Source organism: Xenopus tropicalis, chromosome 7 (assembly GCF_000004195.4).
Source record: "Xenopus tropicalis strain Nigerian chromosome 7, UCB_Xtro_10.0, whole genome shotgun sequence".
Classification (NCBI taxonomy): domain Eukaryota; kingdom Metazoa; phylum Chordata; class Amphibia; order Anura; family Pipidae; genus Xenopus; species Xenopus tropicalis.
The window spans coordinates 15,574,053-15,601,601 of NC_030683.2; the positions used below are offsets into that span (position 1 = coordinate 15,574,053).

General features: G+C 43.0%; 1 protein-coding gene across 1 annotated transcript; it reads right to left on the reverse strand.

The window, feature by feature from the left end:
- Window positions 1-27,293, reverse strand: ipmk (inositol polyphosphate multikinase). The gene is made up of 6 exons (XM_002937105.5): window positions 26,929-27,293; window positions 20,221-20,306; window positions 14,578-14,674; window positions 11,691-11,863; window positions 2,741-2,822; window positions 1-1,653 (listed from the first exon to the last, which is right to left on the reverse strand). The coding sequence occupies exons 1-6, from the start codon at window positions 27,065-27,067 to the stop codon at window positions 1,031-1,033; spliced, it is 1,200 nt and encodes a 399-aa protein (XP_002937151.3). The 5' UTR covers window positions 27,068-27,293; the 3' UTR covers window positions 1-1,030.
- Between the last annotated feature and the right edge of the window lie 256 nt (window positions 27,294-27,549).

The window sequence follows — 27,549 nt, forward strand, 5'->3', positions numbered from 1 at the left end:
TAGCCACAACAAGCAGCTGCTACTAGAAGCTTAGTGTGTCTTCACCCTAAATTATGCACCCCTGGCACCAGTTTTCGGCATGTTGTGGGGGCCTGTAGGCTCCTTGATGGTGGACACAAGAAACCTGGACAAGCCTGGTAAAGAGCTGGGGAAGAGTGGGAGCCAACTAACCAACCAAAAAAAGTGGCTTTAGGTCCCCTTGCATGGATACTCATATAGCTATATATTACAGACAAATGCAAAACTATTGAATTATATTCCAGTAACATTAGAAGTCTTGTAAACAGTAGGAAGAAACCCAAATGAAAAGTACAGTGGTTCCTAATGGCTCAGTATAAATACGGTCAATTTCATTACAAGAACACTATCGTCAGCAAAGCAGAGATGGTTAATCTGGGGGTCATTCCAGCAACTACTGTGCTTCCCAGATTTCTCCAGCAGCTACTAGGTTAGCAAACCCTTACAGAGTGTGACACCTATATATATATATCTCTATGGTGCAGTGAAATGAGAGATTTCTTTTCCTTTACAAATATAAATAAAATGAATGAAGGCACAGCTTATTTCCCCCGGGGAAAGACAGAAACAGCTCATTCCAAGTGGTAAACTATACGCGGTACTTCTGATCACCGATATTGTCTTCAGTTAGAAGAGTGGTCCCAAACACCGATTTATCTTATGTGTCAGAAAGGCAGAGATCCCCCCCATAGCGTCATTATTAATCCCAACTTTCCTCTTGGTTTCAATCATCAGCCCAAAGCCACTATCCGTTCCAACTTCCGGGCCATACTGCTTTTCCAGAAGGACACGAACCAGTTCAATTTTCCTGAGTAATATTATAAAAGTTAAAACCCTTCCACCAAAGATCAAAAAAAAAAAAAAGGGGGGGGGTTAGAATATATTTCGGAATTTACGATTAAAAACCCAGTATACCACAATTACAAGTGCAAATATTCTGAACGGCGTTATCGTCCATGATTATCAGGTCATTGCCCCCCCCCCCCCGACTAAAAATGTAAAAGGTAAGTATTCAGTCGTGCAAAATACTTTGCAACACTGAAATCAAGCTTTTGAGTCCGTAAATGTAACCCTCGTCTTTTCCGTTACTGGGGAACACGTGAGCGAAGTCGATCATCCGTACATCCACCTGAGGGCCTTCCTTGGGGTCGGTGGGAATATGGCAATGTATGTTTTCCAGTTTGGATACAAGGTTTCCGTTTAGGTGTTCGTGGGAAAGGTCATTGAGACTTCTCAGGGTGCCTTGGTCTGTACTCTCCCCCTCCTGAGACACTTGGCTGTGGTGCCTCTTGGAACACGGCTTTCGTTGAAGTGCACAGATTTCGGCCATGTCTTTTTCTACAGCTTCTTCAGTCTCTCCGTTCCTTACCGAGCTAAACATGGGAATGTTGTTGTTACACTCACCGTCTGTGAACTGTCCTTTTGGAACAGCCCTCTTCTCGACCACAGTCCCGTCGATCAGTCGCTTCGTGGTGTGTAGAGAGGAGCCTTCGTAGACAAAGAGCAAGGAGCTTGCATAAAAATGATAATTTTCCTGAAACTCGAACCACTGCAAGATGTTCTGAACTTTCCGTATGCATTCGGACACGGCGTCGTTTCTAAGGCGAGCCCCATTATGAAAAAATTTCGACACCCCTGCAAAAATAAATAAAACCCATTAGTGGCCATAATTACATTAAGCTGCAGGAACAGGCAACCTCAAAAGCCTACAGATGTTGCAAAAAGACAACTACACTTATGTTCTGCAACATGTGGGGCACAATAATTGGCGCTTCTCTGATCTACAAGAGAAGAACCACTGAGGAAGCAACAATCATTGAAACAAAAAGGTGTGAGTATTGTAAGAGCTCTAGAATGGTCTCTACATAACCTTTCAACAGCTACAAATCTGAATTACAAAACGGAACCTTTATATTTAAACATTGAGGGTTATGAGAAGGATAGAACAACAGTTATGCTGTGCATTCTGGAGAACTAAATCAGAATGCTATGGTGGCCAAACTGTTGACTTGGCCCTTCCAGACCAAATCGACATCTGATGAGGACCACACTGATACATTGATGAGCTCCTGGTCTTAAGGTCCCCATACACTTTCAGATCCGCTCGCTTGGCGCTCCCGATATCCCCCCACCTACGGGTGGGCGATAGCAGGAGAATCCAGGCTAATTTGATCATTTGGCCCTGGAGCCAAACAATCGAATTAGAGTGACGGGTATAGGCAAAGTTGGTCCCCAATCCAACTAGATTTTTTAACCTGCCCGATCAATATCTGGCCAATTTCAGGCCAGATATCGGTAGGACAGGCCCATCGGTAGTGCCCATACACGGGCCGTTTAGCTGCCGAATCGGTCTAAGGGACCCGTATCGGCAGCTAGAATCGGCCCGCATATGGGGACCTTAACAGGTCTGTCGGCCCCTCATATGATCCAATCATTAGCACCCAGATTGACAATCGGATCAGCCAGATTTGGTCTGACATGTAGGTTGCCGAAATGGTCCTAGGGGATCTTACCAGCAACCCCTTATTACTCTACTGAAGAACTCTGATGGCCTCTACATTTCCACCTTTTGTAAAATATCTCTTCCTATTCTGCAGCATTAGTAAAATTCTACCCATTTGTGGTACAAGTTTCATTAGCAATAAAATATTCTGCATATGGATGCAACACAGGGCATGATAAAATACATAATTCCCTGTTCCACATCAGTAACACAACCCACCTTCTTTTACCGTCTCTTTTGTCAAGCTCCTCCCATAGTGCTGGTTTTGAGTTTCGTAGCTGTCGGAAAGGACGTTATAGACCTACAGGGAAAAGACAAGCATGCAATTTATTTCTGAATTCATCTCAACTGGCTATTTCATATCAATTTTCATCATACACACAAAAAAAATGGAAAGATATCAGCGAGAATACGGTTTTGCTCAAAGAGAGGGCCTATTGTTCTGGATACTGTGAATGAGGGTATAGCGGCGGGATTCTAATAACAGTCTCCCTCCATAAATTTTATAAAGCATATTATTTTTCTAGCGTTCTGGCTGTTTTCATAAATACGTAAATGTCTTGCTAGGAGGGGAAACTTTTAAAACAAATTCACGGAAGGACAATTTACATCCTAACAAGGAGAATAAAGCATTTACAACATAAGGCCATGAATTATTATGATATTCAGAACAGTTGCCTGGGAGGTAACGGTGCGGTTTCAGCACATACGCTGCTGGCTGGTTACTGGAATATCAACATATTTCACTTTCTATACAAATTCGCTCAGACTTGGAAATATAAATGCTGCTATCACGTTGCTGTGGCTGATAGCCTTAGAAACAAGTCCGCATTATGATTTTATAAAAGCTCCTCTTAGAAGGTATTAAAAACAAAAACAAAGTATTAAGTGTACCAAACCTTTATTAAGCAAATATCAGCATCCTGCTTAAGCACCAAACCGGATCTGCTCTTGTGTAGCTTATAAATAATAATCTGCTAAAAGTCTCGCCTTACAATAAGTGGCTGTTGTGAGTATTTATACAGTCCTGGTCTGTGCCAATGTTCTCTTTACATTGGCAAATTCTGATGAATTGTCTAATTCTTTGTGGAAAAAAAACAAATCCAAAGATTGCTAGTGGGTAACCGTCACACCAGAATACTTTCCACCGTGACTGCCAGTTGGGTCTCACCGCGGACAACCAATATGGCACTGCAACTGGTAAAGCCTACAAGCAGCAACCATGGAGATGTGCCATACACTTACCAATGTTGTCCTCATTAGAAACCAACAGGACACCTTCATCTACTTTTCCATAGCATGATCATCTGATGAAAGGGTTTGGAACAGACCCCTCAGCGGTGCCTGCCAATAAGCACTGGAAACAATAATTCTCAGTTGAGTTTTTGGTTGCACCAGGGGGCACATCTATAAAAATGGACCCCACTCTAAAGCTGGCCATACACGCACTGATGATATTGTACAAAACCTCGTTTCATACGATATTCGGTGCGTGTATGGTGGCTCAACGAGGTGACCGATACTGCAAAAGGCTGCGGATATCAGTCAAGTCGGTGATCGGCCAGGATAAAAGATTTTGATCGGGCGCAATTGAAGACGCCCGAGCAAAATACCTTCAGGGCTGAATCGTCAGAACGAGGTAGCATTTCTATTGTTTCTACCTCCATATCTGGCAATTCAGCCCTGAACGTCAGTGGAGGGTGGGAACAATCTTTCGCTAGAAAGATCGAAATTGCTACGTGTATGGCCACCTTCAGAGACTAACCAGACTCTTATGAACGCTACAAGAAAATTTGTGTTGCCAAAGCATTGAGCTTACATGCCCGATCACATGAATGCACTTATTTTGAGACACAGCTTAGGGGTCTTTTCTGAACCCTTTGACATCCCCTAAGCCAGTGATCCCCAACCAGTGGCTCCGGGGCAACATGTTGCTCACCACCCCCTTGGATGTTGCTCCCAGTGGCCTCAAAGAAGGTGCCCATTGTTTTAAATCTCTGGCTTGGAGTAAAGTTTAGGTTGCATAAAAACCAGGTGTACTGCCATACAAAGGCTCCTGTAGGCTGACGATCCATATAGGGACTACAAATAGCCAATCACAGCCATTATTTTGCATTCACAAGGTGCTTTCTTCATGCTTGTGTGGCTTCCCAACACTTTTTACATCTAAATCTGACTTACGAGTAAAAAAAAAAAAGGGGTTCGTTGCAAACCTGTAAAATCATTTAAAGGCTCATTGTGATTGGTTGCTCAAATCCAAACCATGTTAGGAGAAATAAAGGTCAGTACAGTAGTATGATTTAAGTCTCATTCCAAGATAAATGCTATTTTCTCACACCCATGTCCTTATGGGATTCACAAGGCATAAGCTGTACTGAAAGGCCAAGGCAGCACTAATACCAGAATGTTTATCTAAGCTTAGGTCTATGTCAGGATCACAGCCACATACAAGTTCAGTCAAGGGATAATCAAATATCTACCCCCTTTTTTGATGCATAAGACTAAGGAGACTGCCACTCAAGTCGGGTGTATATTAAGGATTACGTGCCTAAAGCTTTACAGTTTATTTTAATCTCTTTATTGTTCTAAGGAAATGTTTGCTTTCAGGGAAAGGCGGCATAGGCGTAGGCTTAGACATAACTGTCTAACACCCACACCTTCATAAAGCCCTTTATCTGGTCCAGCATAGTTCAACATAACCTTTCAAAAGGAACTGGGAACGTCTTTATATCCTCAAACATAAAACCTCATCAACATGGGCCTTCAGGGATCTTACTCAGAGGAAAGTGCGCAACAACCATTTGTTAGGTGCCAATGTTGAACAAGGACCTCAACCATGACTTCAGTTTGAAATGGGGTTGGAATGGAGATCAGAGCAGTGATGACCACCTTAAATGTTAATGACCACCTTACATGCCCAAAAATAGAGTCTATGCCCACTATAATATATATAAGTGTATAAGTACTAATGCAAGCCCACATTTAAAAAAATGCTAATGTGAACATTTTTTCTCCCCGATATGCCCACCTAAGGTAGACAATATTGTCCTAGGGCCAAATAATCACACTACAGTGACAGGAAAACGAGCTGTCAGAGTAAGGACTGCATCAATGAGCCAATGGGCTCCTCGACTTGATGGGTGGGGGGTTTTCAGCCAGGTATCTGTTGGGTAGGCCCATTGTAGGGCCGCTTACATGGGCAGATAAGCTGCCAAATCAGTCTGAAGGACCTGAATCGGCAGCTTAAATCTGCCCTGGTATGGCTACCTAAGGCTAATGCCAGAAGAGGCGTCGGGCGGATATTTTCAGCAAGCGGAAAAGCACTTGCTAAAAAATTCCACCCTACACCTTCTACATGTGCCTGCACCCACATGAATGGAATACGCTCGGGTGCAGGCACATGTGGTCAAAATACACATAAAAACGTGAGACTTTCAACCACTCGCGTTTTTATGCGTACTTACGCTACATGTGCCTGCACCCGAGCATATCTCATTCATTCGGGTTCAGGCACAAGTAGGAGGCATAGGGCAAAATTTTCGGCAAGCGTTTTTCCGTTTGCCGAAAATATCCGCCCTACGCCTCGTCATTAGTCTTAAGGGCAGTGGTACACAGGGAGATTAGTCGACCCGCGACAAATCTTTGTTGTCGCAGGCAACTAATTTTCCCGCAATGCCATCTCACCGCCTAGAATGTAAATCACCGGGGGGTGGCATACACACTGCTGCAATGTCCCGAAGTCGCCCAAAGTTGTCTTGAGAGGAAACTTCGGGCGACTTCGGGACATCACAGCACATTGCTTTTCATTAAATACATTTTATGAAGGGGCTTGAAACCCTAGAACTGTAACAGATTGCCTTAGATAAAATAGTTTGGTGCAGAGCCTATAAGCACAAAGTAAACAAATGCCACCTCTGCACAAATCGAGGGAAAGTTCAGTGCAAGCCGAGCAAAAAAAAAACACTCCAATGACAATTCAGCATCTAAAAGCTGCCGAGTTAATGTACAACTGGGAGTTGCAGTTCCAACATTAGAGTTATTTTTCAACTTGATCTTTTGGGATAAATCTTAAATTTGCCATTATGAGTCAAAATGGCAAGTCAACGATTTATAAAGAAAATATGACTCCGTTCACCTATGAACTACAAATATTGAAATATTTCCTGCTGGAATAAAAACATTATCGGGGGTAGTTGCTTTGTAACAGGCAGAACAATGGCTATGTTAGTTCATGAGTCATAAAATGCTAAGATAGATGATCTAACCTTTGGCATGGCACACAAAGAGCCATTTGTTACCGGCTGGGCTTCGGCATGTGTGGAGGACGCTGCATTCACAGATAAGCCGTGTGGCACCTTCCTAGGAGTGTCCATAGTTACTATGAGAGCTATTTGTAACATGCTACAAAGGCAACAATTGTGACTCGCCACTTTCCATAACAGCGCTAAGGGCCAGACAAGAGGGGTGATAAGCTCTTATGAGTAGCCCGTGGAACAGAGGCCGTTTAAAGGGATGGCCCACACAAAAACAAAACACTTGACAAAACAGAAGGAAATGGCAATTTAAGCAACTGAACAGTAAAAGCAAATGGGGATGCTCTGGGGCATGACATACAGCAAAACGCTAAGGAATTAACAGCAGCTTAGATGGATCCAGTGAGCTTAAATACTATACGTCCATACGGTATAACACACTTTGTATTAATCCGGCACAGGAATTTACTCATTTACACAACATAAAGTTTTTCTATGAGAATTATGTATAGGATTGCATGTCGAATATTTACTATGAATGAAAATGGCGTTTTACAAAAAGCATTGCCCCATTTATACCACTGTTAGTACAGGTATGTACATTATTTTAATGAAATGTAACATTTTTCTCTGTAACAATAAAACACTGCCTTGTAATTGATCCCAACGAAGATATAATTACCCCTTATTGGGGCAGAACAGTCCTATTGGATTTATTTCATGGTTAAATGATTCCCTTTTCTCTGTAATAATAAAACAGTACCTGTACTTGATCCCAACTAAGATATAATTACCCCTTATTGGGGCAGAACAGCCCTATTGGGTTTATTTCATGGTTAAATGATTCCCTTTTCTCTGTAATAATAAAACAGTACCTGTACTTGATCCCAACTAAGATATAATTACCCCTTATTGGGGCAGAACAGCCCTATTGGGTTTATTTCATGGTTAAATGATTCCCTTTTCTCTGTAATAATAAAACAATACCTGTACTTGATCCCAACTAAGATATAATTACCCCTTATTGGGGCAGAACAGCCCTATTGGGTTTATTTCATGGTTAAATGATTCCCTTTTCTCTGTAATAATAAAACAATACCTGTACTTGATCCCAACTAAGATATAATTACCCCTTATTGGGGCAGAACAGCCCTATTGGGTTTATTTCATGGTTAAATGATTCCCTTTTCTCTGTAATAATAAAACAGTACCTGTACTTGATCCCAACTAAGAAATAATTACCCCTTATTGGGGCAGAACAGTCCTATTGGGTTTATTTAACATTTAAAGGGATATTATCATGATTTTTATGGGGTACTTTTATTTCTACGCTACTCTGTTTACATAGCAAATAATTCCCTCTGCCATTTAAACTTGTATTCTTGAACCAACAAATGTATTTGTAGCTGTAATATTGGTGTGTAGGCGCCATCTCAGTGCCTTGTGTCTGAGTCTGAGCTTTCAGCCAGCGCTACACATTAGAACTGCTTTCAGCTAACCTATTGTTTCTCCTACTCCCATGTAACTGGAGGAGTCCCAAGCCGGACTTGGATTTCTTACTATTGAGTGCTATTCTGATACCTACTGGGAGCTGCTATCTTGCTCCCTTCCCATTGTTCTGCTGATCGGCTGCTGGGAGGGGGGAGTGATATCACTCCAACTTGCAGCGCAGCAGTAAAGTGTGACTGAAATTTATCAGAGCACAGGTCACATGGCTGTGGCACCTTGGGAAATGAAGAATATGGCTAGCCCCATGGGAAATTTCAAAATTAAATATAAAAAAATCTGTGTTTTTGAAAAACAGATTACAATGCAGGAGTCTGCTGGAGAAGCTCTATTAACTGGGTTTTGGGGGAAAAAAAAACAAACACACCAGTTTAACCAGTGCCGGGCAACAGTACATTATATTTTAATCACTTTGCAAAACTTTCATGTTTTTGGTGTTACTGTTGCTTTAAGCAAATAAAAGCATATAAGCTCTTCTAACAAGAAAGCGGACAGATTTTATTTCTTCTCACCGTGTAACCGAGGAAAAGGGGGGGGGGGCGTCTTGACAAAATCATTCCCAACCACAGAAAATTCTGATATTTGCTGCAAAGAGAATTAGTTCCCTGCAGGCTTATTGTGCCTGACTTGAATCCAATACCCAAATCAGGATTTTGAACAGTAGGTGCAAGGGCTTTGTGTGATGGATAATGGCCGATAATCTCCATTAGAGACGTTTATGCCAATTCGGTGCCAGGCAAGGCTGTAATTCCAGACCCGTTGGCACTGGGCAGGCTCACTTAGCAGATGGCTATGGAAAAATTCCGCTCGCTGACTGTACCGAGTCCAGCGCGGAGGCATTTATACTGCGATAATTTGACTATAATATAGCAGGCGACATTTAGGCGCTATTGAGTCTCCAGTAATGTGCAAGAGCAGCTCAAGAAATACAGAATAGTTTACAATGGACACGGCGTTTTGTAATAAACATATGCAAATGCACTGTCACTGCTAATGAAAACAGCTCCTCGTTAGCTATTCTGCATCTATAATAAGCGGTTAATTATGCAGTAATTATGTAGAAAGAGGTCCTGTAGCACATAGTTACCCCCATTTTGGGCAAGTTCCCTTAAAGGAGAAGGAAAGGTAAAAACTAAGTAAGCTTTATCATAAAGGTCTATGTAAATACAGCCATAAGCACTCACATAGAGTCCTCTATCAAAAGAAACACAGGATTTATTGTGTCCTTTTTTGTAAACATGTTGTTCTGGTATTGGACTCTCAGAAAAATCCTTAACTCCTGGGGTCAGAGTCTGCGCAGTTCTCTCCTCTCTCCTGCTCCCCCCTCCTACAAGAATGCTAAGAACTCCCTCCCCCCTCCCTTAGGAATGTGCAATCTGAGCTATAACAGCTAGAACTGCAGAAGGATGCTACTTAAAACGGCAGCTGCTGTCTTAAGCAAAGGAAAAAGCTTCTAGAGCGGTTTATGCTTCCTGCAGAATAAATATATTGTTCTAGGTGGCACTAATGTGGCGAATCTATTGGCAGTAAAATGCCAAAATGACTTTCCTTCTCCTTTAAGACTGTACTGAGCATTCATAGGCAAACAAGATATTTGGGGTGAGTGCTTATTTGTGCCCTGGGTACCCCTGGAACTATAGCGGGGTGACTGTTACCCCAATGTTTCTATATATCTGTAACCTTGTTATGGGCTAAGGGGGCCCAGCCTGAAGGCCAGTTAGGGGGGGATTTGGGGTGAGTGCTTATTTGTGCCCTGGGTACCCCTGGAACTATAGCAGGGTGACTGTTACCCCAATGTTTCTATATATCTGTAACCTTGTTATGAGCTAAGGGGGCCCAGCCTGAAGGCCAGTTAGGGGGGGATTTGGGGTGAGTGCTTATTTGTGCCCTGGGTACCCCTGGAACTATAGCAGGGTGACTGTTACCCCAATGTTTCTATATATCTGTAACCTTGTTATGAGCTAAGGGGGCCCAGCCTGAAGGCCAGTTAGGGGGGGGATTTGGGGTGAGTGCTTATTTGTGCCCTGGGTACCCCTGGAACTATAGCGGGGTGACTGTTACCCCAATGTTTCTATATATCTGTAACCTTGTTATGGGCTAAGGGGGCCCAGCCTGAAGGCCAGTTAGGGGGGGATTTGGGGTGAGTGCTTATTTGTGCCCTGGGTACCCCTGGAACTATAGCAGGGTGACTGTTACCCCAATGTATCTATATATCTGTAACCTTGTTATGGGCTAAGGGGGCCCAGCCTGAAGGCCAGTTAGGGGGGATTTGGGGTGAGTGCTTTTTTGTGCCCTGGGTACCCCTGGAACTATAGCACTAGTACCCCTATTTATGAGCCAATGGGGACCTCCAAAATGCTGCATTCTAGCAAGCGTTCTTGGATGCAGTGGTACCAAACATTTTGCATACACTGGCACCCACACACTTACAAAAACAAAATAAACAAATATTTTTCTATTTTTGCTTTGCAAAGACTAACACTGCATCACAAATAGCCTGTTCCTGCAAGCCTAAAGCAATCACTGCATACAAATACACACACATCCTCCATACATACAAATACACTGGCTTTTATACAGATACTCTGTTCCACATGACAGAATATAACCACAGCCCTAGTTATAGGTGCTGACCATTGTACTATTATGCTATACAGATACTGATTATGATGCTTATGACTTTACACCAAGTTGTAACATACACAGGGGCTTTGCTATTTGGGTTCCAGTAACAAACTGGATGCTTGTTAATGGCTGTTGCTGCATGAAAATGAAGCAGAATGAGATTTCCAAACAAGGGATAACCACCTGTATTCAATAGGGCAACAACATTATCAAGCAAATAGTGAGCCAGCAGGGAGATTCTAGTTATAAAAAAAATAACATTAATTTTAGTCTCTGTGCTTGCCTGGGGACAGAATGGCACATAATTCAATCCCACTGCCTAAAGTAAAATGGCCAGTCACTTGCTATCTCCTACTTACTACTTAAAACGTAAAAAAAAAAAAAATTAAATATGAACCCACTATTTACCTAAGCTTAGGGACCCACTCACTATATAATGTACATATATAATGTAAGGCTGATTAGTAATTAATTCAGATTAACATGGCAGATCAGAAACCAGACCAATTAGCATCAGACTTATATAATCAGACCAGCAGCATCAGCTTCTATGATGGTGTTTTATGTTCTATTGGTTTTCAATGACCCCTAAGCTCAGCTTCCCAACAGCAGCCCAGAGCACACTGAGCATGTGCAGTGCCACTGACAAGCTGCCACGATCCAAGAAGGGGGGCTGCTGGGGGACATGCAGCGGTTCCACATCTTGTGGAGATCAGCTTTACAAATATCAGTGTTCGCATCACAGGTTCCTTTCAATAAACAGATATCGGACCCTGGGGACTTACCCTCATGCCGAGTACCAGGAAGCCGATCTCTTCCATCAGAGGGTACTTGCTGACCTGCTGCTGGATCTTCTCAGCTGAAGCAAATGGATCGTAGCTTTTTTGGCCTATTTTAATATCCATGATGCATGGCTTGTTAAACTTCCGGGTTATATCTTCCAGTTTTAAATAGAGATCTGCCATAAATAAACAGAATAAAAAGAGGATATCACAATGTGTGGGCTGTCGGCAATCAGACGGGGTGCTCACTGCCCCACTCTCCCTGACTCTCCCTGGCACCGCACTGGCGCAACACCCACAAAGACTAACTAGGGATGCACCAAATCCACTATTTTCGGATTCGGCTGAACCCCGAATCCTTTGTAAAAGATTTGCCCAATTCCTAATTTGCTTATGTAAATAAGGATAAAGAAGGGTTAAAGAGTACTGCAAAAATTTTTAACTTGTTTAAACATGGCCTTCCCGTAATTCAGAGCTTTCTGGATAACGGGTTTCTGGATAACAGATCCCATACCTGTACAGGTATGGGATCCCTTATCCGGAAACCCGTTATCCAGAAAACGCCGAATTTCGGAAAGCCCATCTCCCATAGACTCCATTTTAATCAAATAATTCAGAATTTTAAAATAGATTTCCTTTTTCTCTGTAATAATAAAACAGTATCTTGTAATTGATCCTAACTAAGATATAATTACCCCTTATTGGGGGCAGAACAGTCCTATTGGGTTTATTTCATGGTTAAATGATTCCCTTTTCTCTGTAATAATAAAACAGTACCTGTACTTGATCCCAACTAAGATATAATTACCCCTTATTGGGGGCAGAACAGCCCTATTGGGTTTATTTCATGGTTAAATGATTCCCTTTTCTCTGTAATAATAAAACAGTACCTGTACTTGATCCCAACTAAGATATAATTACCCCTTATTGGGGGCAGAACAGCCCTATTGGGTTTATTTAATGGTTAAATGATTCCCTTTTCTCTGTAATAATAAAACAGTACCTGTACTTGATCCCAACTAAGATATAATTACCCCTTATTGGGGGCAGAACAGTCCTATTGGGTTTATTTAATGGTTAAATGATTCCCTTTTCTCTGTAATAATAAAACAGTACCTGTACTTGATCCCAACTAAGATATAATTAACCTTATTGGGGGCAGAACAATCCTATTGGGTTTATTTAATGTTTTATTGATATTTTAGTAGACTTAAGGTATGGAGATCCAAATTACGGAAAGAATCCAGAATACCCTTGGTCCCAAGCATTCTGGATAACAGGTCCCATACATGAACCTACAACGGCAACTTTCATTTTGATTACGCTAATGGCCAGCATTATTAGAAAAATATATTTTTTCATGAAAAAAACATTTATGTATATATAGACTGGTGATATCCAGGAGCATAGTTCCCATTGAAGTGGGTTTTGATTGGTGGCTATCAGCTTGCAGAACTAAATTCTGTATGTCGGAGCATCAGTAGATGCATGGCAGTAACTGCATGCTTGGGTGGCACAAAAACAACAACAACTAAACAGGTTTCCCTAAGAGCGCAACGTCGCTGCAGTCGAACTACTTTGAAAAAAAGGGAGCACGGTGTTTGTGTGGGTGATATATTTAAGGGATTTAAGTGCAGTTCTGCAGCCATTTTTGTGCCTGGTGCTGTGACTATTGATGGTAAATGAGCCCTACAGCCTTTGCCATTTGTGTTCATACACTTTTATTTATTGGCGAGCTTAGGTTTTTAGCTCGCTGCGTCAGTCCATTCGCAACGCACTACTGACACTCGGCGTAGGCGAACTGTGTACAAGTAAGGAAAAATCTAATAGGTTTTGCACAAGTCAGCTCTCCTCCAGCTAAGACTCCAATCCCCGCAGTGCCTTGCAGGGTTCTTCAATTTGTTGAAGAACCTTCATAAAGTACGAATAAATAGCATTTTTATATGCTGAAATTCAGCTGCAAAACAGTTCTTTTCTTTCAGCATCATTTGAAATCCTGGCAGGGGAGGAGGGACTAAAACATTGATGTTACAAATTGTAACAACTTCTCCACAGCTTACAGACAGCATGCAGGAACTACATACCCCAAAATGCATTGCACTGTGATGTTCCTTTCCTTATTGACATCACGTGTGCAGGGAATTGTGGGATTGGGAGGATGCAGGCTGAAGCAGGCTGAGGGAAAGGCGACTACTGTTACATTTTATTTGAGTCTCAAAGCAGTCAGTCAGATCAGCAGGGGGACAGTTGATCCCAACTAAGATATAATTACCCCTTATTGGGGGCAGAACAGCCCTATTGGGTTTATTTAATGGTTAAATAATTCCCTTTTCTCTGTAATAATAAAACAGTACCTGTACTTGATCCCAACTAAGATATAATTACCCCTTATTGGGGGCAGAACAGCCCTATTGGGCTTATTTCATGGTTAAATGATTCCCTTTTCTCTGTAATAATAAAACAGTACCTGTACTTGATCCCAACTAAGATATAATTACCCCTTATTGGGGGCAGAACAGCCCTATTGGGTTTATTTCATGGTTAAATGATTCCCTTTTCTCTGTAATAATAAAACAGTACCTGTACTTGATCCCAACTAAGATATAATTACCCCTTATTGGGGGCAGAACAGCCCTATTGGGTTTATTTAATGGTTAAATGATTCTCTTTTCTCTGTAATAATAAAACAGTACCTGTACTTGATCCCAACTAAGATATAATTACCCCTTATTAAGGGCAAAACAATCCTATTGGGTTTATTTCATGTTTAAACAATTTCCTTTTATACTGCATGAAAAACATTTATCCTATGTGGCTAATGGAATTCTATAAGCACCATTTCTATAAAAGGGGTCCCTTTAATATGCAACGTGCAAGTAATAAAAATTACCATTTGTAGATCCTGGAGGAGACCAGGTGCCAAAATATTTTGGCAGAAGCATTTGGAGGTCAAGGAGATGACTATTAGTGCAATCAGGTGAAAAAACCTAAAACGAGATTAAAAGAAAAGAAATAAATATGTTGACATTGACTTTACCCAGTAAGCGACATTTCGCGCTCGAGCCACATCTGTATAATATTAAAGTGACAGCTCCTGAGCCTATTTTTCCCCTTAGTGGTACACATCAAAGACAGGCAGCCGGCGACTCTGTAGTCTCGTCTCTGCTGCAGAGTGGAAAGAAAAGAAAAGGCAGTTTCCAGAAAATCACACTTTTCAAAGAGAATCTCTCTGATATGATCAAACAAAATAATGGTCTCTTTGTGACCTTAACAGCACAGGATTTATAGGCACCATGGAAAAAAAACAAAGAGAAAACAGAGGTTGCCCTATGGCACTAGCAATACCTGATACACTAAGCCGGCAGCGCGTGGAGCTGCTGTGCTGTCACATTAACCAACAGCCTTGGATGGAGCCTTTCTGCTTTATATCAGTAGAGCAGATGTTCAGTAGAGCTGTAGGGATCAGTTTGGACTCCAAATTATCTGTTTGAAGAGCCTTGAAACTATCTATGGGAATGAGTAGAGTAGGGAAGAACAGAATCCAGGATTTGGTTCGGTATTTGGCCATGATTCGGCCTTTTTTCTGCAGGGTTCGGATGTGGCCAAATCCACCGTCCTGGCTGAACCCAAATTCTAATTACTATATGCTAATTAGGACTTGGAAGGGTTAAATGTACACGTGGACTCGGAAGTGAAAAATGTTCACGTTTACCCCTTACGGATTCTAATTAGCATATTCGGTTCGGTATTCGGCCAAATCCCTTGGATTCGGGGGTTCGGCCGAACCCGAAAACCTGGGTTCGATGCATCCCTAGAGTAGAGTATTAATAAAGAATATGTTCTACTGCTTCAGAGATGTCAGCTCCTCCCATTTGGCCCCTTCCTGTCACCTTAAAGGAAAACTATACCCCCAATGAACACTTACCCAACTGACAGTTTATATTATGTTAAGTGACCTATTAAAGAATCTCACCAAACTGGAATATATATATCAGTAAATATTGCCCTTTTACATCCTTTCCCTTGAGCCGCCATTTAGTGATGGGCTGTGTGCTCCCTCAGAGATCAGCTGACAGAAAGTGATGCAGCTCTAACTGTAACAGGAAGTAGTGTGGGAGTAAAAGGCAGAACTCTGCCCATTCATTGGCTGATGGGGCCTAGCATGTATGTGTGCCTTGGCTTGTTTGTGTGCACTGTGACTCCTAGGAGGCCCTTAATTCTTAAAAAGGCAAAAAAAGAAAAGTACATTTTAATGAAAATGGTTTATTTAGATGCAGCAGGGTTTTACATATGAGTCGTTTATGCAATATATTTTTATAGAGACCTACATTATTTGGGGGTATAGTTTCCCTTTAAGGGCGAGGGCACACAGTGGGTATATTTGCTTCTCTCAACCCTGCACCTTTCAGCCAAGCTGAGAGAAGCGGATCCACTTGCCTATGCCCCTCTGTGTGCCTGCATTAAAAACTACGGCAACCAAGTGTGGACACAGAGTGGAGCAGATTGGAGGTTGGCCTGTTTAGATCCCCTTTACAGTGGTCCACTCTCCAGTTCCTAACCCCCATTCTTATCTTTGTACCAGCTATGCTTTACAGCAGGGCTCCCCAACCTTTCTTTCTTGTGAGCCACAGTCAAATGTAAAAAGACTTGGGGAGCAACACAAGCACCATAAAAGTTCATGGAGGAGCCAAATAAGGGCTAAGATTGGCTATTAGGGGCCTCTATGCACCCTATCAGCTTACAGGGGCTTTATTTGGTAGGAAATCTTGTTTTTATTCAACCAAAACTTGCCCCCAAGTCAGGAATTCAAAAATAACTCCCTGGTTTGGGGGCACTGAGAGCAACATCTAAGGGGTTGGGGAGCAACATGTTGCCCTGAGGCACTGGTTGGGGATCACTGCTTTACAGAATCATTTAAACAAAAACGTGGATATATGCCTTTCCAACATAAAGGAGTTATGTAATTATGATCTGCATTTGCCCTTTGGGGGGCTGGTGGGGTATTTGGGCTGCTAGGGTTATGCTTGCCCTTCTTGTGTGTGTAGTGCCTTGGAAAGGCTTGACCACAACAACTCAAAGGGGTTGTTCACCTTCAACTTAACTTTTAATAGGATGTAGAGAGTGCTATTCTGAGACAACTTGCAATTCGTCTTCATTTCTTATTATTTGCATTTTTTTATAATTATTTATCTTTTTATGAAACAGCTCTCCAGTTTGGAATTTCAGCCAAATTACCCTAGCAACCAGGCTTTCAGTTGACGGAATGAGAAACTGGAATATTAATAGGAGATGACCTGAATAGAAAGGTAAGTAAAAAAAATAAACAATGAAATTGTAGCCTCACAGAGCAATAGCTTTTTGGCTTTTTGGACCCCCATTTGAATGTTGGAAAGAGGCAGAAGGAAAATTAAAAAAAAAAAAAAAAGAAAATGAAGCCCAATTGAAAAGTTGCTTAGAATTAGCTATTCTATAACATAAAAAGTTAGTTTAAAGGTTAAAGGTTAACCACCCCCTTAGGCTGGCCATATGTGGCCTTTTCCAAACTGGCAGGTAAGAAAATCCTATTGGGCAGGCCCAACACGTCTGACCTGATTGTTGGCCCGGGGGACCAAATTATGAGTGCACAGATGCACTTAACCATAGGCTTCTCTCATAATAACCCATTAGCCAAAGCTCTTCCCGCTGCAGAGCCGAAAGATGGAAACCATTTTCTTTCCCTTTGTGCAGTTCCAGGAACCCTCGCTCAAAAAATTTCCCAAATGAATTAATAATTACTGGCTGTTGAGTCATCACATGTGAGATGGATGAAGAAATATTTTAACCTTTAACATAGTGGGGCTAATTAACCAACAGCAGGCCAATTTGCCTGCGAATCTAGAGGAACGACGTATGTTCAATATCATGCTGTTGGTTTGATGATGTAAAATAGTGTCTGTAAATCACTTATTTTAAAGGAAAACTATACCTCCAGAATTAATCCCTAACCAACAGATAGTTTATATTATGTTAAGTGACCTATTAAAGAATCTCACCAAACTGGAATATATATATATATCAGTAAATATTGCCCTTTTACATCCTTTCCCTTGAGCCGCCATTTAGTGATGGGCTGTGTGCCCCCTCAGAGATCAGCTGACAGGAAGTGATGCAGCTCTAACTGTAACAGGAAGTAGTGTGGGAGCAAAAGGCAGAACTCTGTCCATTCATTGGCTGGATGTGGCCTAGCATGTAGTGCTTAAACATGCAACCCTAAAAAAAGCATATAGGCCTAATAATCTATGGCCCCATCACTTCCCCCTAATACTGTCCCATTTGCAATGGCTGTGGAGTTGTCCAATAGCCGACAAGGGTGCTATGTGCACTTGTATGAGACTGCTGTAAACTGTAAACAAGGGGTCCCCAACCTTTCTTACTCGTGAGCCACAGTCAAATGTAAAAAGACTTAGAGAGCAACACAAGCACCATAAACGTTCATGGAGGAGCCAAATAAGGGCTGTGATTGGCTATTAGGGGCCTCTATGCTCACTATCAGCTTACAGGGGCTTTATTTGGTAGGAAATCTTGTTTTTATAGAACCAAAACTTGCCCCCAAGTCAGGAATTCAAAAATAACTACCTGGTTTGGGGGCACTGAGAGCAACACCCAAGGGGTTGGGGAGCAACATGTCGCCTCTGAGCCACTGGTTGGAGATCACTGCTGTAAACAGTATGGCCACCCGGTGTAAGAGTGCTCCCTACATAAACATCTGGCTCCACAGCATTGTTATTATCAGAGAAGAATTATTAACTTGGGCAGTCAAATATGAGACTTTACTGTGCACTGTAAAATTAAGGTTAAACAAAAACAGAATGTGGATCAATAACTTCAGTTAATAATTAAAGAACTATTGATTGTGCTAGGTACCGGCTACAGAACCAATACCTCATATGTATGTTTGTGGGATTTTTCACCAAAACAAAACAGAGTCTGTGGAAGTAAATTATATGGAGACTTTAGAAACATTGGGGTAACAGTCACCCTGCTATAGTTCCAGGGGTACCCAGGGCACAAATAAGCACTCACCCCAAATCCCCCCCTAACTGGCCTTCAGGCTGGGCCCCCTTAGCCCATAACAAGGTTACAGATATGTAGAAACATTGGGGTAACAGTCACCCTGCTATAGTTCCAGGGGTACCCAGGGCACAAATAAGCACTCACCCCAAATCCCCCCCCTAACTGGCCTTCAGGCTGGGCCCCCTTAGCCCATAACAAGGTTACAGATATATAGAAACATTGGGGTAACAGTCACCCCGCTATAGTTCCAGGGGTACCCAGGGCACAAATAAGCACTCACCCCAAATCCCCCCCTAACTGGCCTTCAGGCTGGGCCCCCTTAGCCCATAACAAGGTTACAGATATGTAGAAACATTGGGGTAACAGTCACCCCTGCTATAGTTCCAGGGGTACCCAGGGCACAAATAAGCACTCACCCCAAATCCCCCCCCTAACTGGCCTTCAGGCTGGGCCCCCTTAGCCCATAACAAGGTTACAGATATGTAGAAACATTGGGGTAACAGTCACCCTGCTATAGTTCCAGGGGTACCCAGGGCACAAATAAGCACTCACCCCAAATCCCCCCCCTAACTGGCCTTCAGGCTGGGCCCCCTTAGCCCATAACAAGGTTACAGATATATAGAAACATTGGGGTAACAGTCACCCTGCTATAGTTCCAGGGGTACCCAGGGCACAAATAAGCACTCACCCCAAATCCCCCCCTAACTGGCCTTCAGGCTGGGCCCCCTTAGCCCATAACAAGGTTACAGATATAGAAACATTGGGGTAACAGTCACCCTGCTATAGTTCCAGGGGTACCCAGGGCACAAATAAGCACTCACCACAAATCCCCCCCTAACTGGCCTTCCGGCTGGGCCCCCTTAGCCCATAACAAGGTTACAGATATAGAAACATTGGGGTAACAGTCACCCTGCTATAGTTCCAGGGGTACCCAGGGCACAAATAAGCACTCACCCCAAATCCCCCCCTAACTGGCCTTCAGGCTGGGCCCCCTTAGCCTATAACAAGGTTACAGATATGTAGAAACATTGGGGTAACAGTCACCCTGCTATAGTTCCAGGGGTACCCAGGGCACAAATAAGCACTCACCCCAAATCCCCCCCTAACTGGCCTTCAGGCTGGGCCCCCTTAGCCCATAACAAGGTTACAGATATATAGAAACATTGGGGTAACAGTCACCCTGCTATAGTTCCAGGGGTACCCAGGGCACAAATAAGCACTCACCACAAATCCCCCCCTAACTGGCCTTCAGGCTGGGCCCCCTTAGCCCATAACAAGGTTACAGATATAGAAACATTGGGGTAACAGTCACCCTGCTATAGTTCCAGGACTATTTAAGACAGTAAATATGTATTTTTACTCTAGTTGGCCTTTGAAGGGCTTTTGCACATGAGGCAAATCTACACATTAGGCCAGCACGCTCATAATATAACGTACATTACAGTCAGTTAGGAAGAAGCTTAATATAGGGGACAGTTACCATGGAATAGAAGTTCAGCTCCCTTGGTCCACGCGGAGGCGGCTGTAGCTGTTTCAGGACAGTCCCATCTGGATGCTGCAATATACCTACAGAAGGAAAGCAGAGAAGCTGAATATAGCACCTAGTGAAAGCTGCTAAATGGGTTCTGGCACTAAGCAATGAGCCAAACTGGTAGATAGAGTGAGAGACATCTGCCTGCTTATCCTCATTTACATTCATTTCATGAAACACCATACATTGGCTTAATTATAAATACTTTCCTTCTGCATGTACTTATCACAGTATGGCACATTAGGGGGGTGGCAGATTATAATAAAATGCCAACCAGTCTCATCTGTGCCTTAGCTAAAATAAGCAATGGGTATATCTTCTGAATGGGCACAGGAAGCAGTAAATGCTTATGACTGGTAAACAACCAGCCCAAGCCTTTGTGACCCAAATATTACTATTAATGGGGGTCAGCTACCTGTCATGGCTAGTAAAACAGACAATGCTGATCATTTACTGATAATTGTCTCTACGTGTGTTTTAGCAAAGGCAATTCTCAGTTGTCTATGGCAGGGGATTTTCTGGAGTTTAGTAGCCATGAATAAGTAGCTGCTACTAGTAGCTCAGTGTGTCTTCCCCTAAGGGCAAAGACACACTGGGTGACTAATCCGCGCAACGAATTTGTGCGGGTGCTGTCGCGGCGACGCAATTGTCCTATGTCGGCACGATTAGTGGCCGCGACTGTGTTAATTAAAAGTCGAGGAGACTAATCGCCCCATGTGTCTTCGCCCTAAAGGTTAAAGGAACAGTAACAGCAAAAAATGAAAGTTTTTTAAAGTAATTAAAATATAATGTATTGTTGCCCTGCACTGGTAAAACTGGTGTGTTTGCTACAGTAATACTACTAGTTTATATAAATAAGCTGCTGTGTAGCCATGGGGGCAGCCATTAAAGTTGGAAAAAAGGCACAGGTTACATAGCAGATAACAGATGACCTCAATAGAATACAATAGTGGATATCTGTTATGTCCTATGTGCCTGTGGCTTTTCTCCTTTGAATGGCTGCCCCCATGGCTAAACAGCAGCTTTGTTTATATAAATTTCTGAGGCAAACACACCAGTTGTACCAATGCAGGGCAGCAGTATATTTTATTCTTATTACTTTTATACACTTTCATTTTTTGGTGTTACTGTTCCTTTAAATGCTTTTCTAGTATACTTTCTGTTCAGGCCCTCTCCTATTCAAATTCCAGTCTAACATTCAAACCGCTTCCTGGCTGCTAGGGTAATTTGAACCCTGGTTACCAGATAACTGCTGAAATTCCAAACTAAAGAGCGTCTGAACAAAAAGCTAAATAATTCAGAAACAACATATAATAAAAAAAAGGATACAGATTATGTCAGTATCAGCAGGGGTGTATCTGCCCTGAGGGTCCTCCGGTGCCACCCCCCTCCGCTTACCTTTACAGCGCCAGAGGGGGCTCTGCACTAGCCCTTTAAGGCATGTGTGCTATGCATCCTATACTATCACACACAAAATCAATATATAGATTTGTACTCTCAGGGTCACTTTACCTCAAGGCTAAAGGCTAATGACACACTGGCTACACAGGTATGGTGCCATTCAGCTTTTTAGTACAAAGGTGAGCAGGCTATCAGACGGATCTCATTTTATTTACCCCAAACAAGCCTCGAGGACACTGTTTTTAAAAGCCTTTGTGGGGTAGAGAGGTGGGAGGATATAATAACTTTTAGTATGATATAGAGAATGCTATTCTGAGACAATTTGCAATTGGTGTTTACTTTGTATTATTTGCCGTTTTTGAATTATTTAGCTTTTTGTTCAGCAGTTATCTGGTTGCTAGGGTCCAATTTAACCTAGCAACCAGGCAGTGATTTGAAAGACAGACAGGAATATGTATCGGGCTAAATAGAAAAAAATAAATAATAAAAAGTAACAATAACAATAAAATTGTAGCCTCACAGAGCAATATTTTTTTGGCTGCCTATTTAAAAGCTGGAGGTAGAAGTAAAAGGCCAATAATTCAAAAACTATACAAAATAAAACTGCTAAGAATAGGCCATTCTATACCATACTAAATGTTAACCTGAAGGTAAACCACTCCTTAAACTACTAATTTCGCATGATTATAAAGATGTGCAATTTTGGAAACAACCAGCTTAGGTAATTTAACACAGTACTGCCCTGCTCGGTGGCACAGATTATAGGCTGAGTCAGTTTACCTTTATGCAAAAGGGTTATTTACAGCTGCTTGAATTTAGCAAACAAAGCAAAAGAGATAAAAAAAAGCTTCGCTGACGCACAGCAAATAAAGTCAATGACCTCGAAAAGACACAACATCTAACCTTTGGGGCAAGGGCACACAGAGCGGTTTGTCTGCTTCTCTCAGCGTGCCTTTTTTCCATCAGGCTGAGAGAAGCAGATTCGCTTCCATACGTTGCTCAGTTTGCCTATACTAAAAAACTACAGCCTCCGCCTTGGAGCAGCTGATGGAAGGGGATCTGCTCGTCTCAGCCCGACATAAAAATGCAGGTTGAGAGAAGTGGACAAACTGCCCTGTGTGCCCAAGGCCTAAAGCTGGCCCTGCACATTAAGATCTGCTCGCCTGGCGAGGTCGCCAAATGAGCAGATCTTCTCCCGATATGCCCACCTACGGGTGGGCAATATAGAGCTAATTTGGCACTAGGGCCAAACGATCAAATTAATGTGACGAGCAAAGGCGCCATCAGTTTGAGGACTGTATCAACAAGCCGATGCAGTCACCGCTCTGATCAAAATCAAACCTGCCCAATACACGTGCAGATAAGCTGCCAAATCGGTCTAAAGTCCCAACCAGTGGCTCGGGGGCAACATGTTGCTCACCAGCCTTAGATGTTGCTCCCAGTGCCCCCAAACCAGGTAGTTATTTTTGAATTCCTGACTTTTGGTTGAATAAAAATAAGATTTCCTACCAAATAAAGCCCCCTGTAAGCTTATAGGGTGCATAGAGGCTGCTAATAGCCAATCACAGCCCTTATTTGGCTTCTCCATGAACTTTTATGATGTTTGTGTTGCTCGCCAAGTCTTTTTACATTTGACTGTGGCTCACGAGTAAAAAAGGTTGGGGATCCCTGGTCGAAAGGATCAATATTAGCAGCTAAAATCGGCCCATGTATGGCCACCTTAAGGCTAATGCCACATGGAGCTGGTACTTCGCCCCTCCACTGGCATCAGCCTAAAGGTGGCCATAAACGTTACAATTACGATCTTTCCTGCAATTGGTAGCAGATAGGATCGCTCGTACCCTCCACTAACGTTCAGAGCTGAATCGTCAACTATGGAGGTAGAAACAATAAGAAATCTACCCCTATCTGACGATTCAGTCCTAAACGCTTCCCTTTGCCCAAGCCAAGACGACCAATATCCAAGGCTTTTGCAATAACGGTCGCCTCGTCAATCCACCATACAGGGACCGAATATTGTACAATAATATTGGTGCGTTTATGGGCAGCTTTATACTTTTCCTGCACCTGGGAGCATTGTCTCCACCTGGGCAACAATATATAATACAACGGATTTCAAACAGAACCATGAGATCCTTTAAAGAGGAAACTAGACCCAAACAAACACTATGAAACCTTGTCGGGCCAGGAAACGTTAATCAGCCAGCGTTGCTATAAAATGTTATTGCCCTGACTGGGTTTATATGCAACGTTTACTTAACTCTTAAAATAAGAATATTTATTAGTTTTATTTACAATGCCCATCAATATATATTATTGGAGGCACAAACAAACTAAACGTGCCGAGTGGAAGGCTGTTAAAATAACATAAAACACGTCCGCTGATTATTAACCCACTTTATATACTTTATTGCTAATTGTATCTACGTGTGTTTAAGCAGAGGCGATTTTTTGTAATGTCTATGGCAGGGGATTTTCTGGTGTTTACTAGCCGTGAAAAAGTAGCTGCTACTAGTACTGTAGCTCCGTGTATCTTTGCTCTTAGGGCAAGAACCCATGGAGCAATTTACTCGCCCACAACTGGTCTCTGCTATCACGGGCAAGTAACCTCTTCAAAAAGGCTTCACACCGGCAACAATACAAGTCGCCAGTGGAAAGCCTTTTCGGATCTATCGTTACCGAGTAACTTGCTCCGAGGGTTCTTACCCTTAGGGCAGTGACAGACGGGGAGATTAGTCGCCCTGCGACAAATATGTTTGTTGCGTCGCTCCGATCTGCCAAAGTCGCCTTCAGAGGAAACTTCCGGCGACTTCGGCAAATCGTAGCAACAATACAAGTCACTAGTGGAAAGCCTTTTCGGACCTATCGCGGGCTAGTAACTCACTCTGTGGTTCTTACCCTTACACAATCCTTATCAGCCCAAACAACATAGAATTCCCTGCAGTATGATCCCATGCAGTGAATCTTGGGTCGGAACATACAGTATTAGAAACGCATTCCGTAAGGCACACGTAGTGTCTCTCTGCCGGCGTATTCCGGAACGCTATGTGTGTGCCATGGGACTTATAGTCTGCCCATTTTCTTATGAACCCCAAGAGCTCTGAATATTTGCGGCTGCCTAGTGTATCCTGCAACTTTATATTGAAGTGGAACTTACAACTTTGTGCAGTAAAACAAAACCCCTTTGCGCACTGTAACGGGCATGAAGCACAGGATTACGGCACACGTGGTATTTATTCTGCCAACAATTGTCAGCTATGGCACCAAGTCATTATCCCCCCCACCAAAGCAAAGCTGCTTGCGTTCTAATCCAGGGGGGAGCAGTTGTTCCAGTTCTGGATATAAGGTCAGAACAATGGAATGGTTTTGGAATCTCCAACTTCCATCTTGTTCAGGTGTCTCAATAGTGAGAACTAAACTGGATCTGGACCCACACTAGTACAAAAGGGGCAGTTTTAGTAGGTCATAACCACCCCTGTTAATAAGGCAGTTACTACAATTTTAGGAGTTATGAATATATATATATATATATATATATTCATGCTTCAAGGCACACAGGGCAACTTCTACCCAAGTGGCAGGGAACAAACCCCTGAAGATGAAGCTACTACATTGCCAAGAGCCATTTGCCAGACAAGTCTCGGGAAATCACCACATCAGTCACTGCCCTAGGAGATCAAAGTTAAACTGAAGAACAACAATAAAACCCTCTGGACTTTTAAAGGGGAACTCCGCTCAAAAAAAGAAAAACTTTTTTGCACGGTGAAAATGTCCTAAGCAACTTCCCAATGCATGTTTATTAAAAGCAGTTCTGAAGTCATTTGGTGAAAGCAGAGGTTGTTTCTATATCTGCACAGCTGGTTCTGACTCCTGAAGCTACGCAGCAGAAGCCAGACCTAGACGACTGGAGTGTTGTTTAATAGAAAAAAGACAGACCGCCACTGCTTCCAATGGCAATTGGGACCAACAGAATTCCCTGTGCTACAAACATTCTTCTTAGCTTCGACAGTCTACCAAGAACTGGTCAACTGAGTGTAGAAAAGGGAAAAATAAAGTTCATGGGAAGAAGTGATGCCAATGATATGACCAACAACTGATACTAAACCCAGTATCCACTATACTAGCTGGCAATTCAGCACAAGCTTTGCCAAAATAAATATATTCTACTGACAGCTTTGCCTTTTACAGGACCTGCACAATAAGAGATACGTGTCACCTATATAGGTAGCAACTCCCTGCACCCTTCCTCTTCAGCATTAAGGTACTGGGGGGGGTTGTTAGGGGTAAGTTGGAAAGCCTGAGTATAAAGTGTCCATTTGGTGCATAAAATATCCTCTGATAATAGATAAGAGCTTCAGAGAATGCTGGGAGTTGCGGTCAAAGTCAGATACAATAATGGTCTTAGGGAGCAGAAGGTGCTGGGGGTTGTAGTCAGCACTGGGTAGAATACCCACTGGCAGCATAATGATCTGAGAGCAGCAATTGAGCAAAGAATGCTGGGAGTTGTAGTCCTAAGCAGTTATATGCCAAATAATAGCAAGAAAGCAGAGCACATACCCACTAAGCCCATAATAATGAAAGCTGCAAGAAAGCAGGGGATGCTGGGAGTTATAGTCCTAAGCGGTTATATGCCAAATAATAGCAAGAAAGCAGAACTTGTAGCCAAAAGAAAGCACATAGCCACTAAGCCCATAATAATGAAAGCAGCAAGTAAGCAGGGGATGCTGGGAGTTGTAGTCCTAAGCAGTTTTATGCCAAATAATAGCAAGAAAGCAGAACTTGTAGCCAAAACAAAGCACATACTCACTAAGCCCATAATAATGAAAGCAGCAAGTGAGTAGGGGATGCTGGGAGTTGTAGTCCTAAGCAGTTATATGCCACATAGAAGCAAGAAAGCAGAACTTGTAGCCAAAACAAAGCCCATACCCACTAAGCCCATAATAATGAAAGCAGCAAGTGAGTAGGGGATGCTGGGAGTTGTAGTCCTAAGCAGTTATATGCCACATAGAAGCAAGAAAGCAGAACTTGTAGGCAAAAGAAAGCCCATACCCACTAAACCCATAATAATGAAAGCAGCAAGTGAGTAGGGGATGCTGGGAATGACACCAACAGTCAGGTATATACCCACTTACACCATAACGATAAGTGCAACTTCAGGGAATGCTGGGAGTTGTAGTCACAGCCAGGTACATAACCACTAACACCATTATAACACCAGCAGCATCAGGGAAAGCAGGGAGTTGTAGTCTCACTCACCGACTTTATCCTTGCCGTACATATGGCCGGCCACCTGGTGTGAGAGCGGAACGCAGCCATTCAGGAGCCTCTCCCCCTTCTCTGCGCTCTGTGACTCCCCCCCGGGGTTGGAGCGATGGATGAGGCCGGGTGCTGCCATGCTGGGCCGGGGTGGGGAAGAGATGCTCAGGGGGGTCCCCGACTAATTCTCAGGTGGAGCCTCTGCTGCTGCGCCTTCTCCTTAGTGCAGTCCCTGTGCTGCGCATCGCGCCCCCTTGCGGTGGGACTGGGGGAAGTGACAAGCGAGCGCCAAACTCCCGCACATCCAGCCACCGCCGTGGGCTGACGGCTTCTGACCTACTGCGTCACCGCCTCATTCTCCTGCTACCATTGGTCACGCCCACCAGCAGCGTCACAGCGGAGTCGCCTCACTCGGTCACAGCTACTAGGACTTAATGGGCGTGGCAAAGGGCTGGGCGTGGCATACATGAGCATTGGGTTCGGGGCAGCGAATGAGTAATACAGGGAGCGCTACCGCACAGGGTCCTTGTTAACTCTGTGTTTGCTGTTGCCTGATGATTATAGTACGGGAACGCTGTGGGCAAAGGGTTTAGTGCGTGTATATCGAGAATATTCTATATT

Excerpts from the sequence above, each read along its gene's own strand:
- ipmk (XM_002937105.5), bottom strand. The coding sequence starts at position 27,067 with ATGGCAGCACCCGGCCTCATCCATCGCTCCAACCCCGGGGGGGAGTCA. Across the intron at positions 14,675-20,220 it reads AGCTGAACTTCTATTCCATG|GTTTTTTCACCTGATTGCAC; the intron begins GTAACTGTCCCC and ends ATCTCGTTTTAG. Across the intron at positions 11,864-14,577 it reads TCCTCCAGGATCTACAAATG|ATCTCTATTTAAAACTGGAA; the intron begins GTAATTTTTATT and ends TATTTATGGCAG.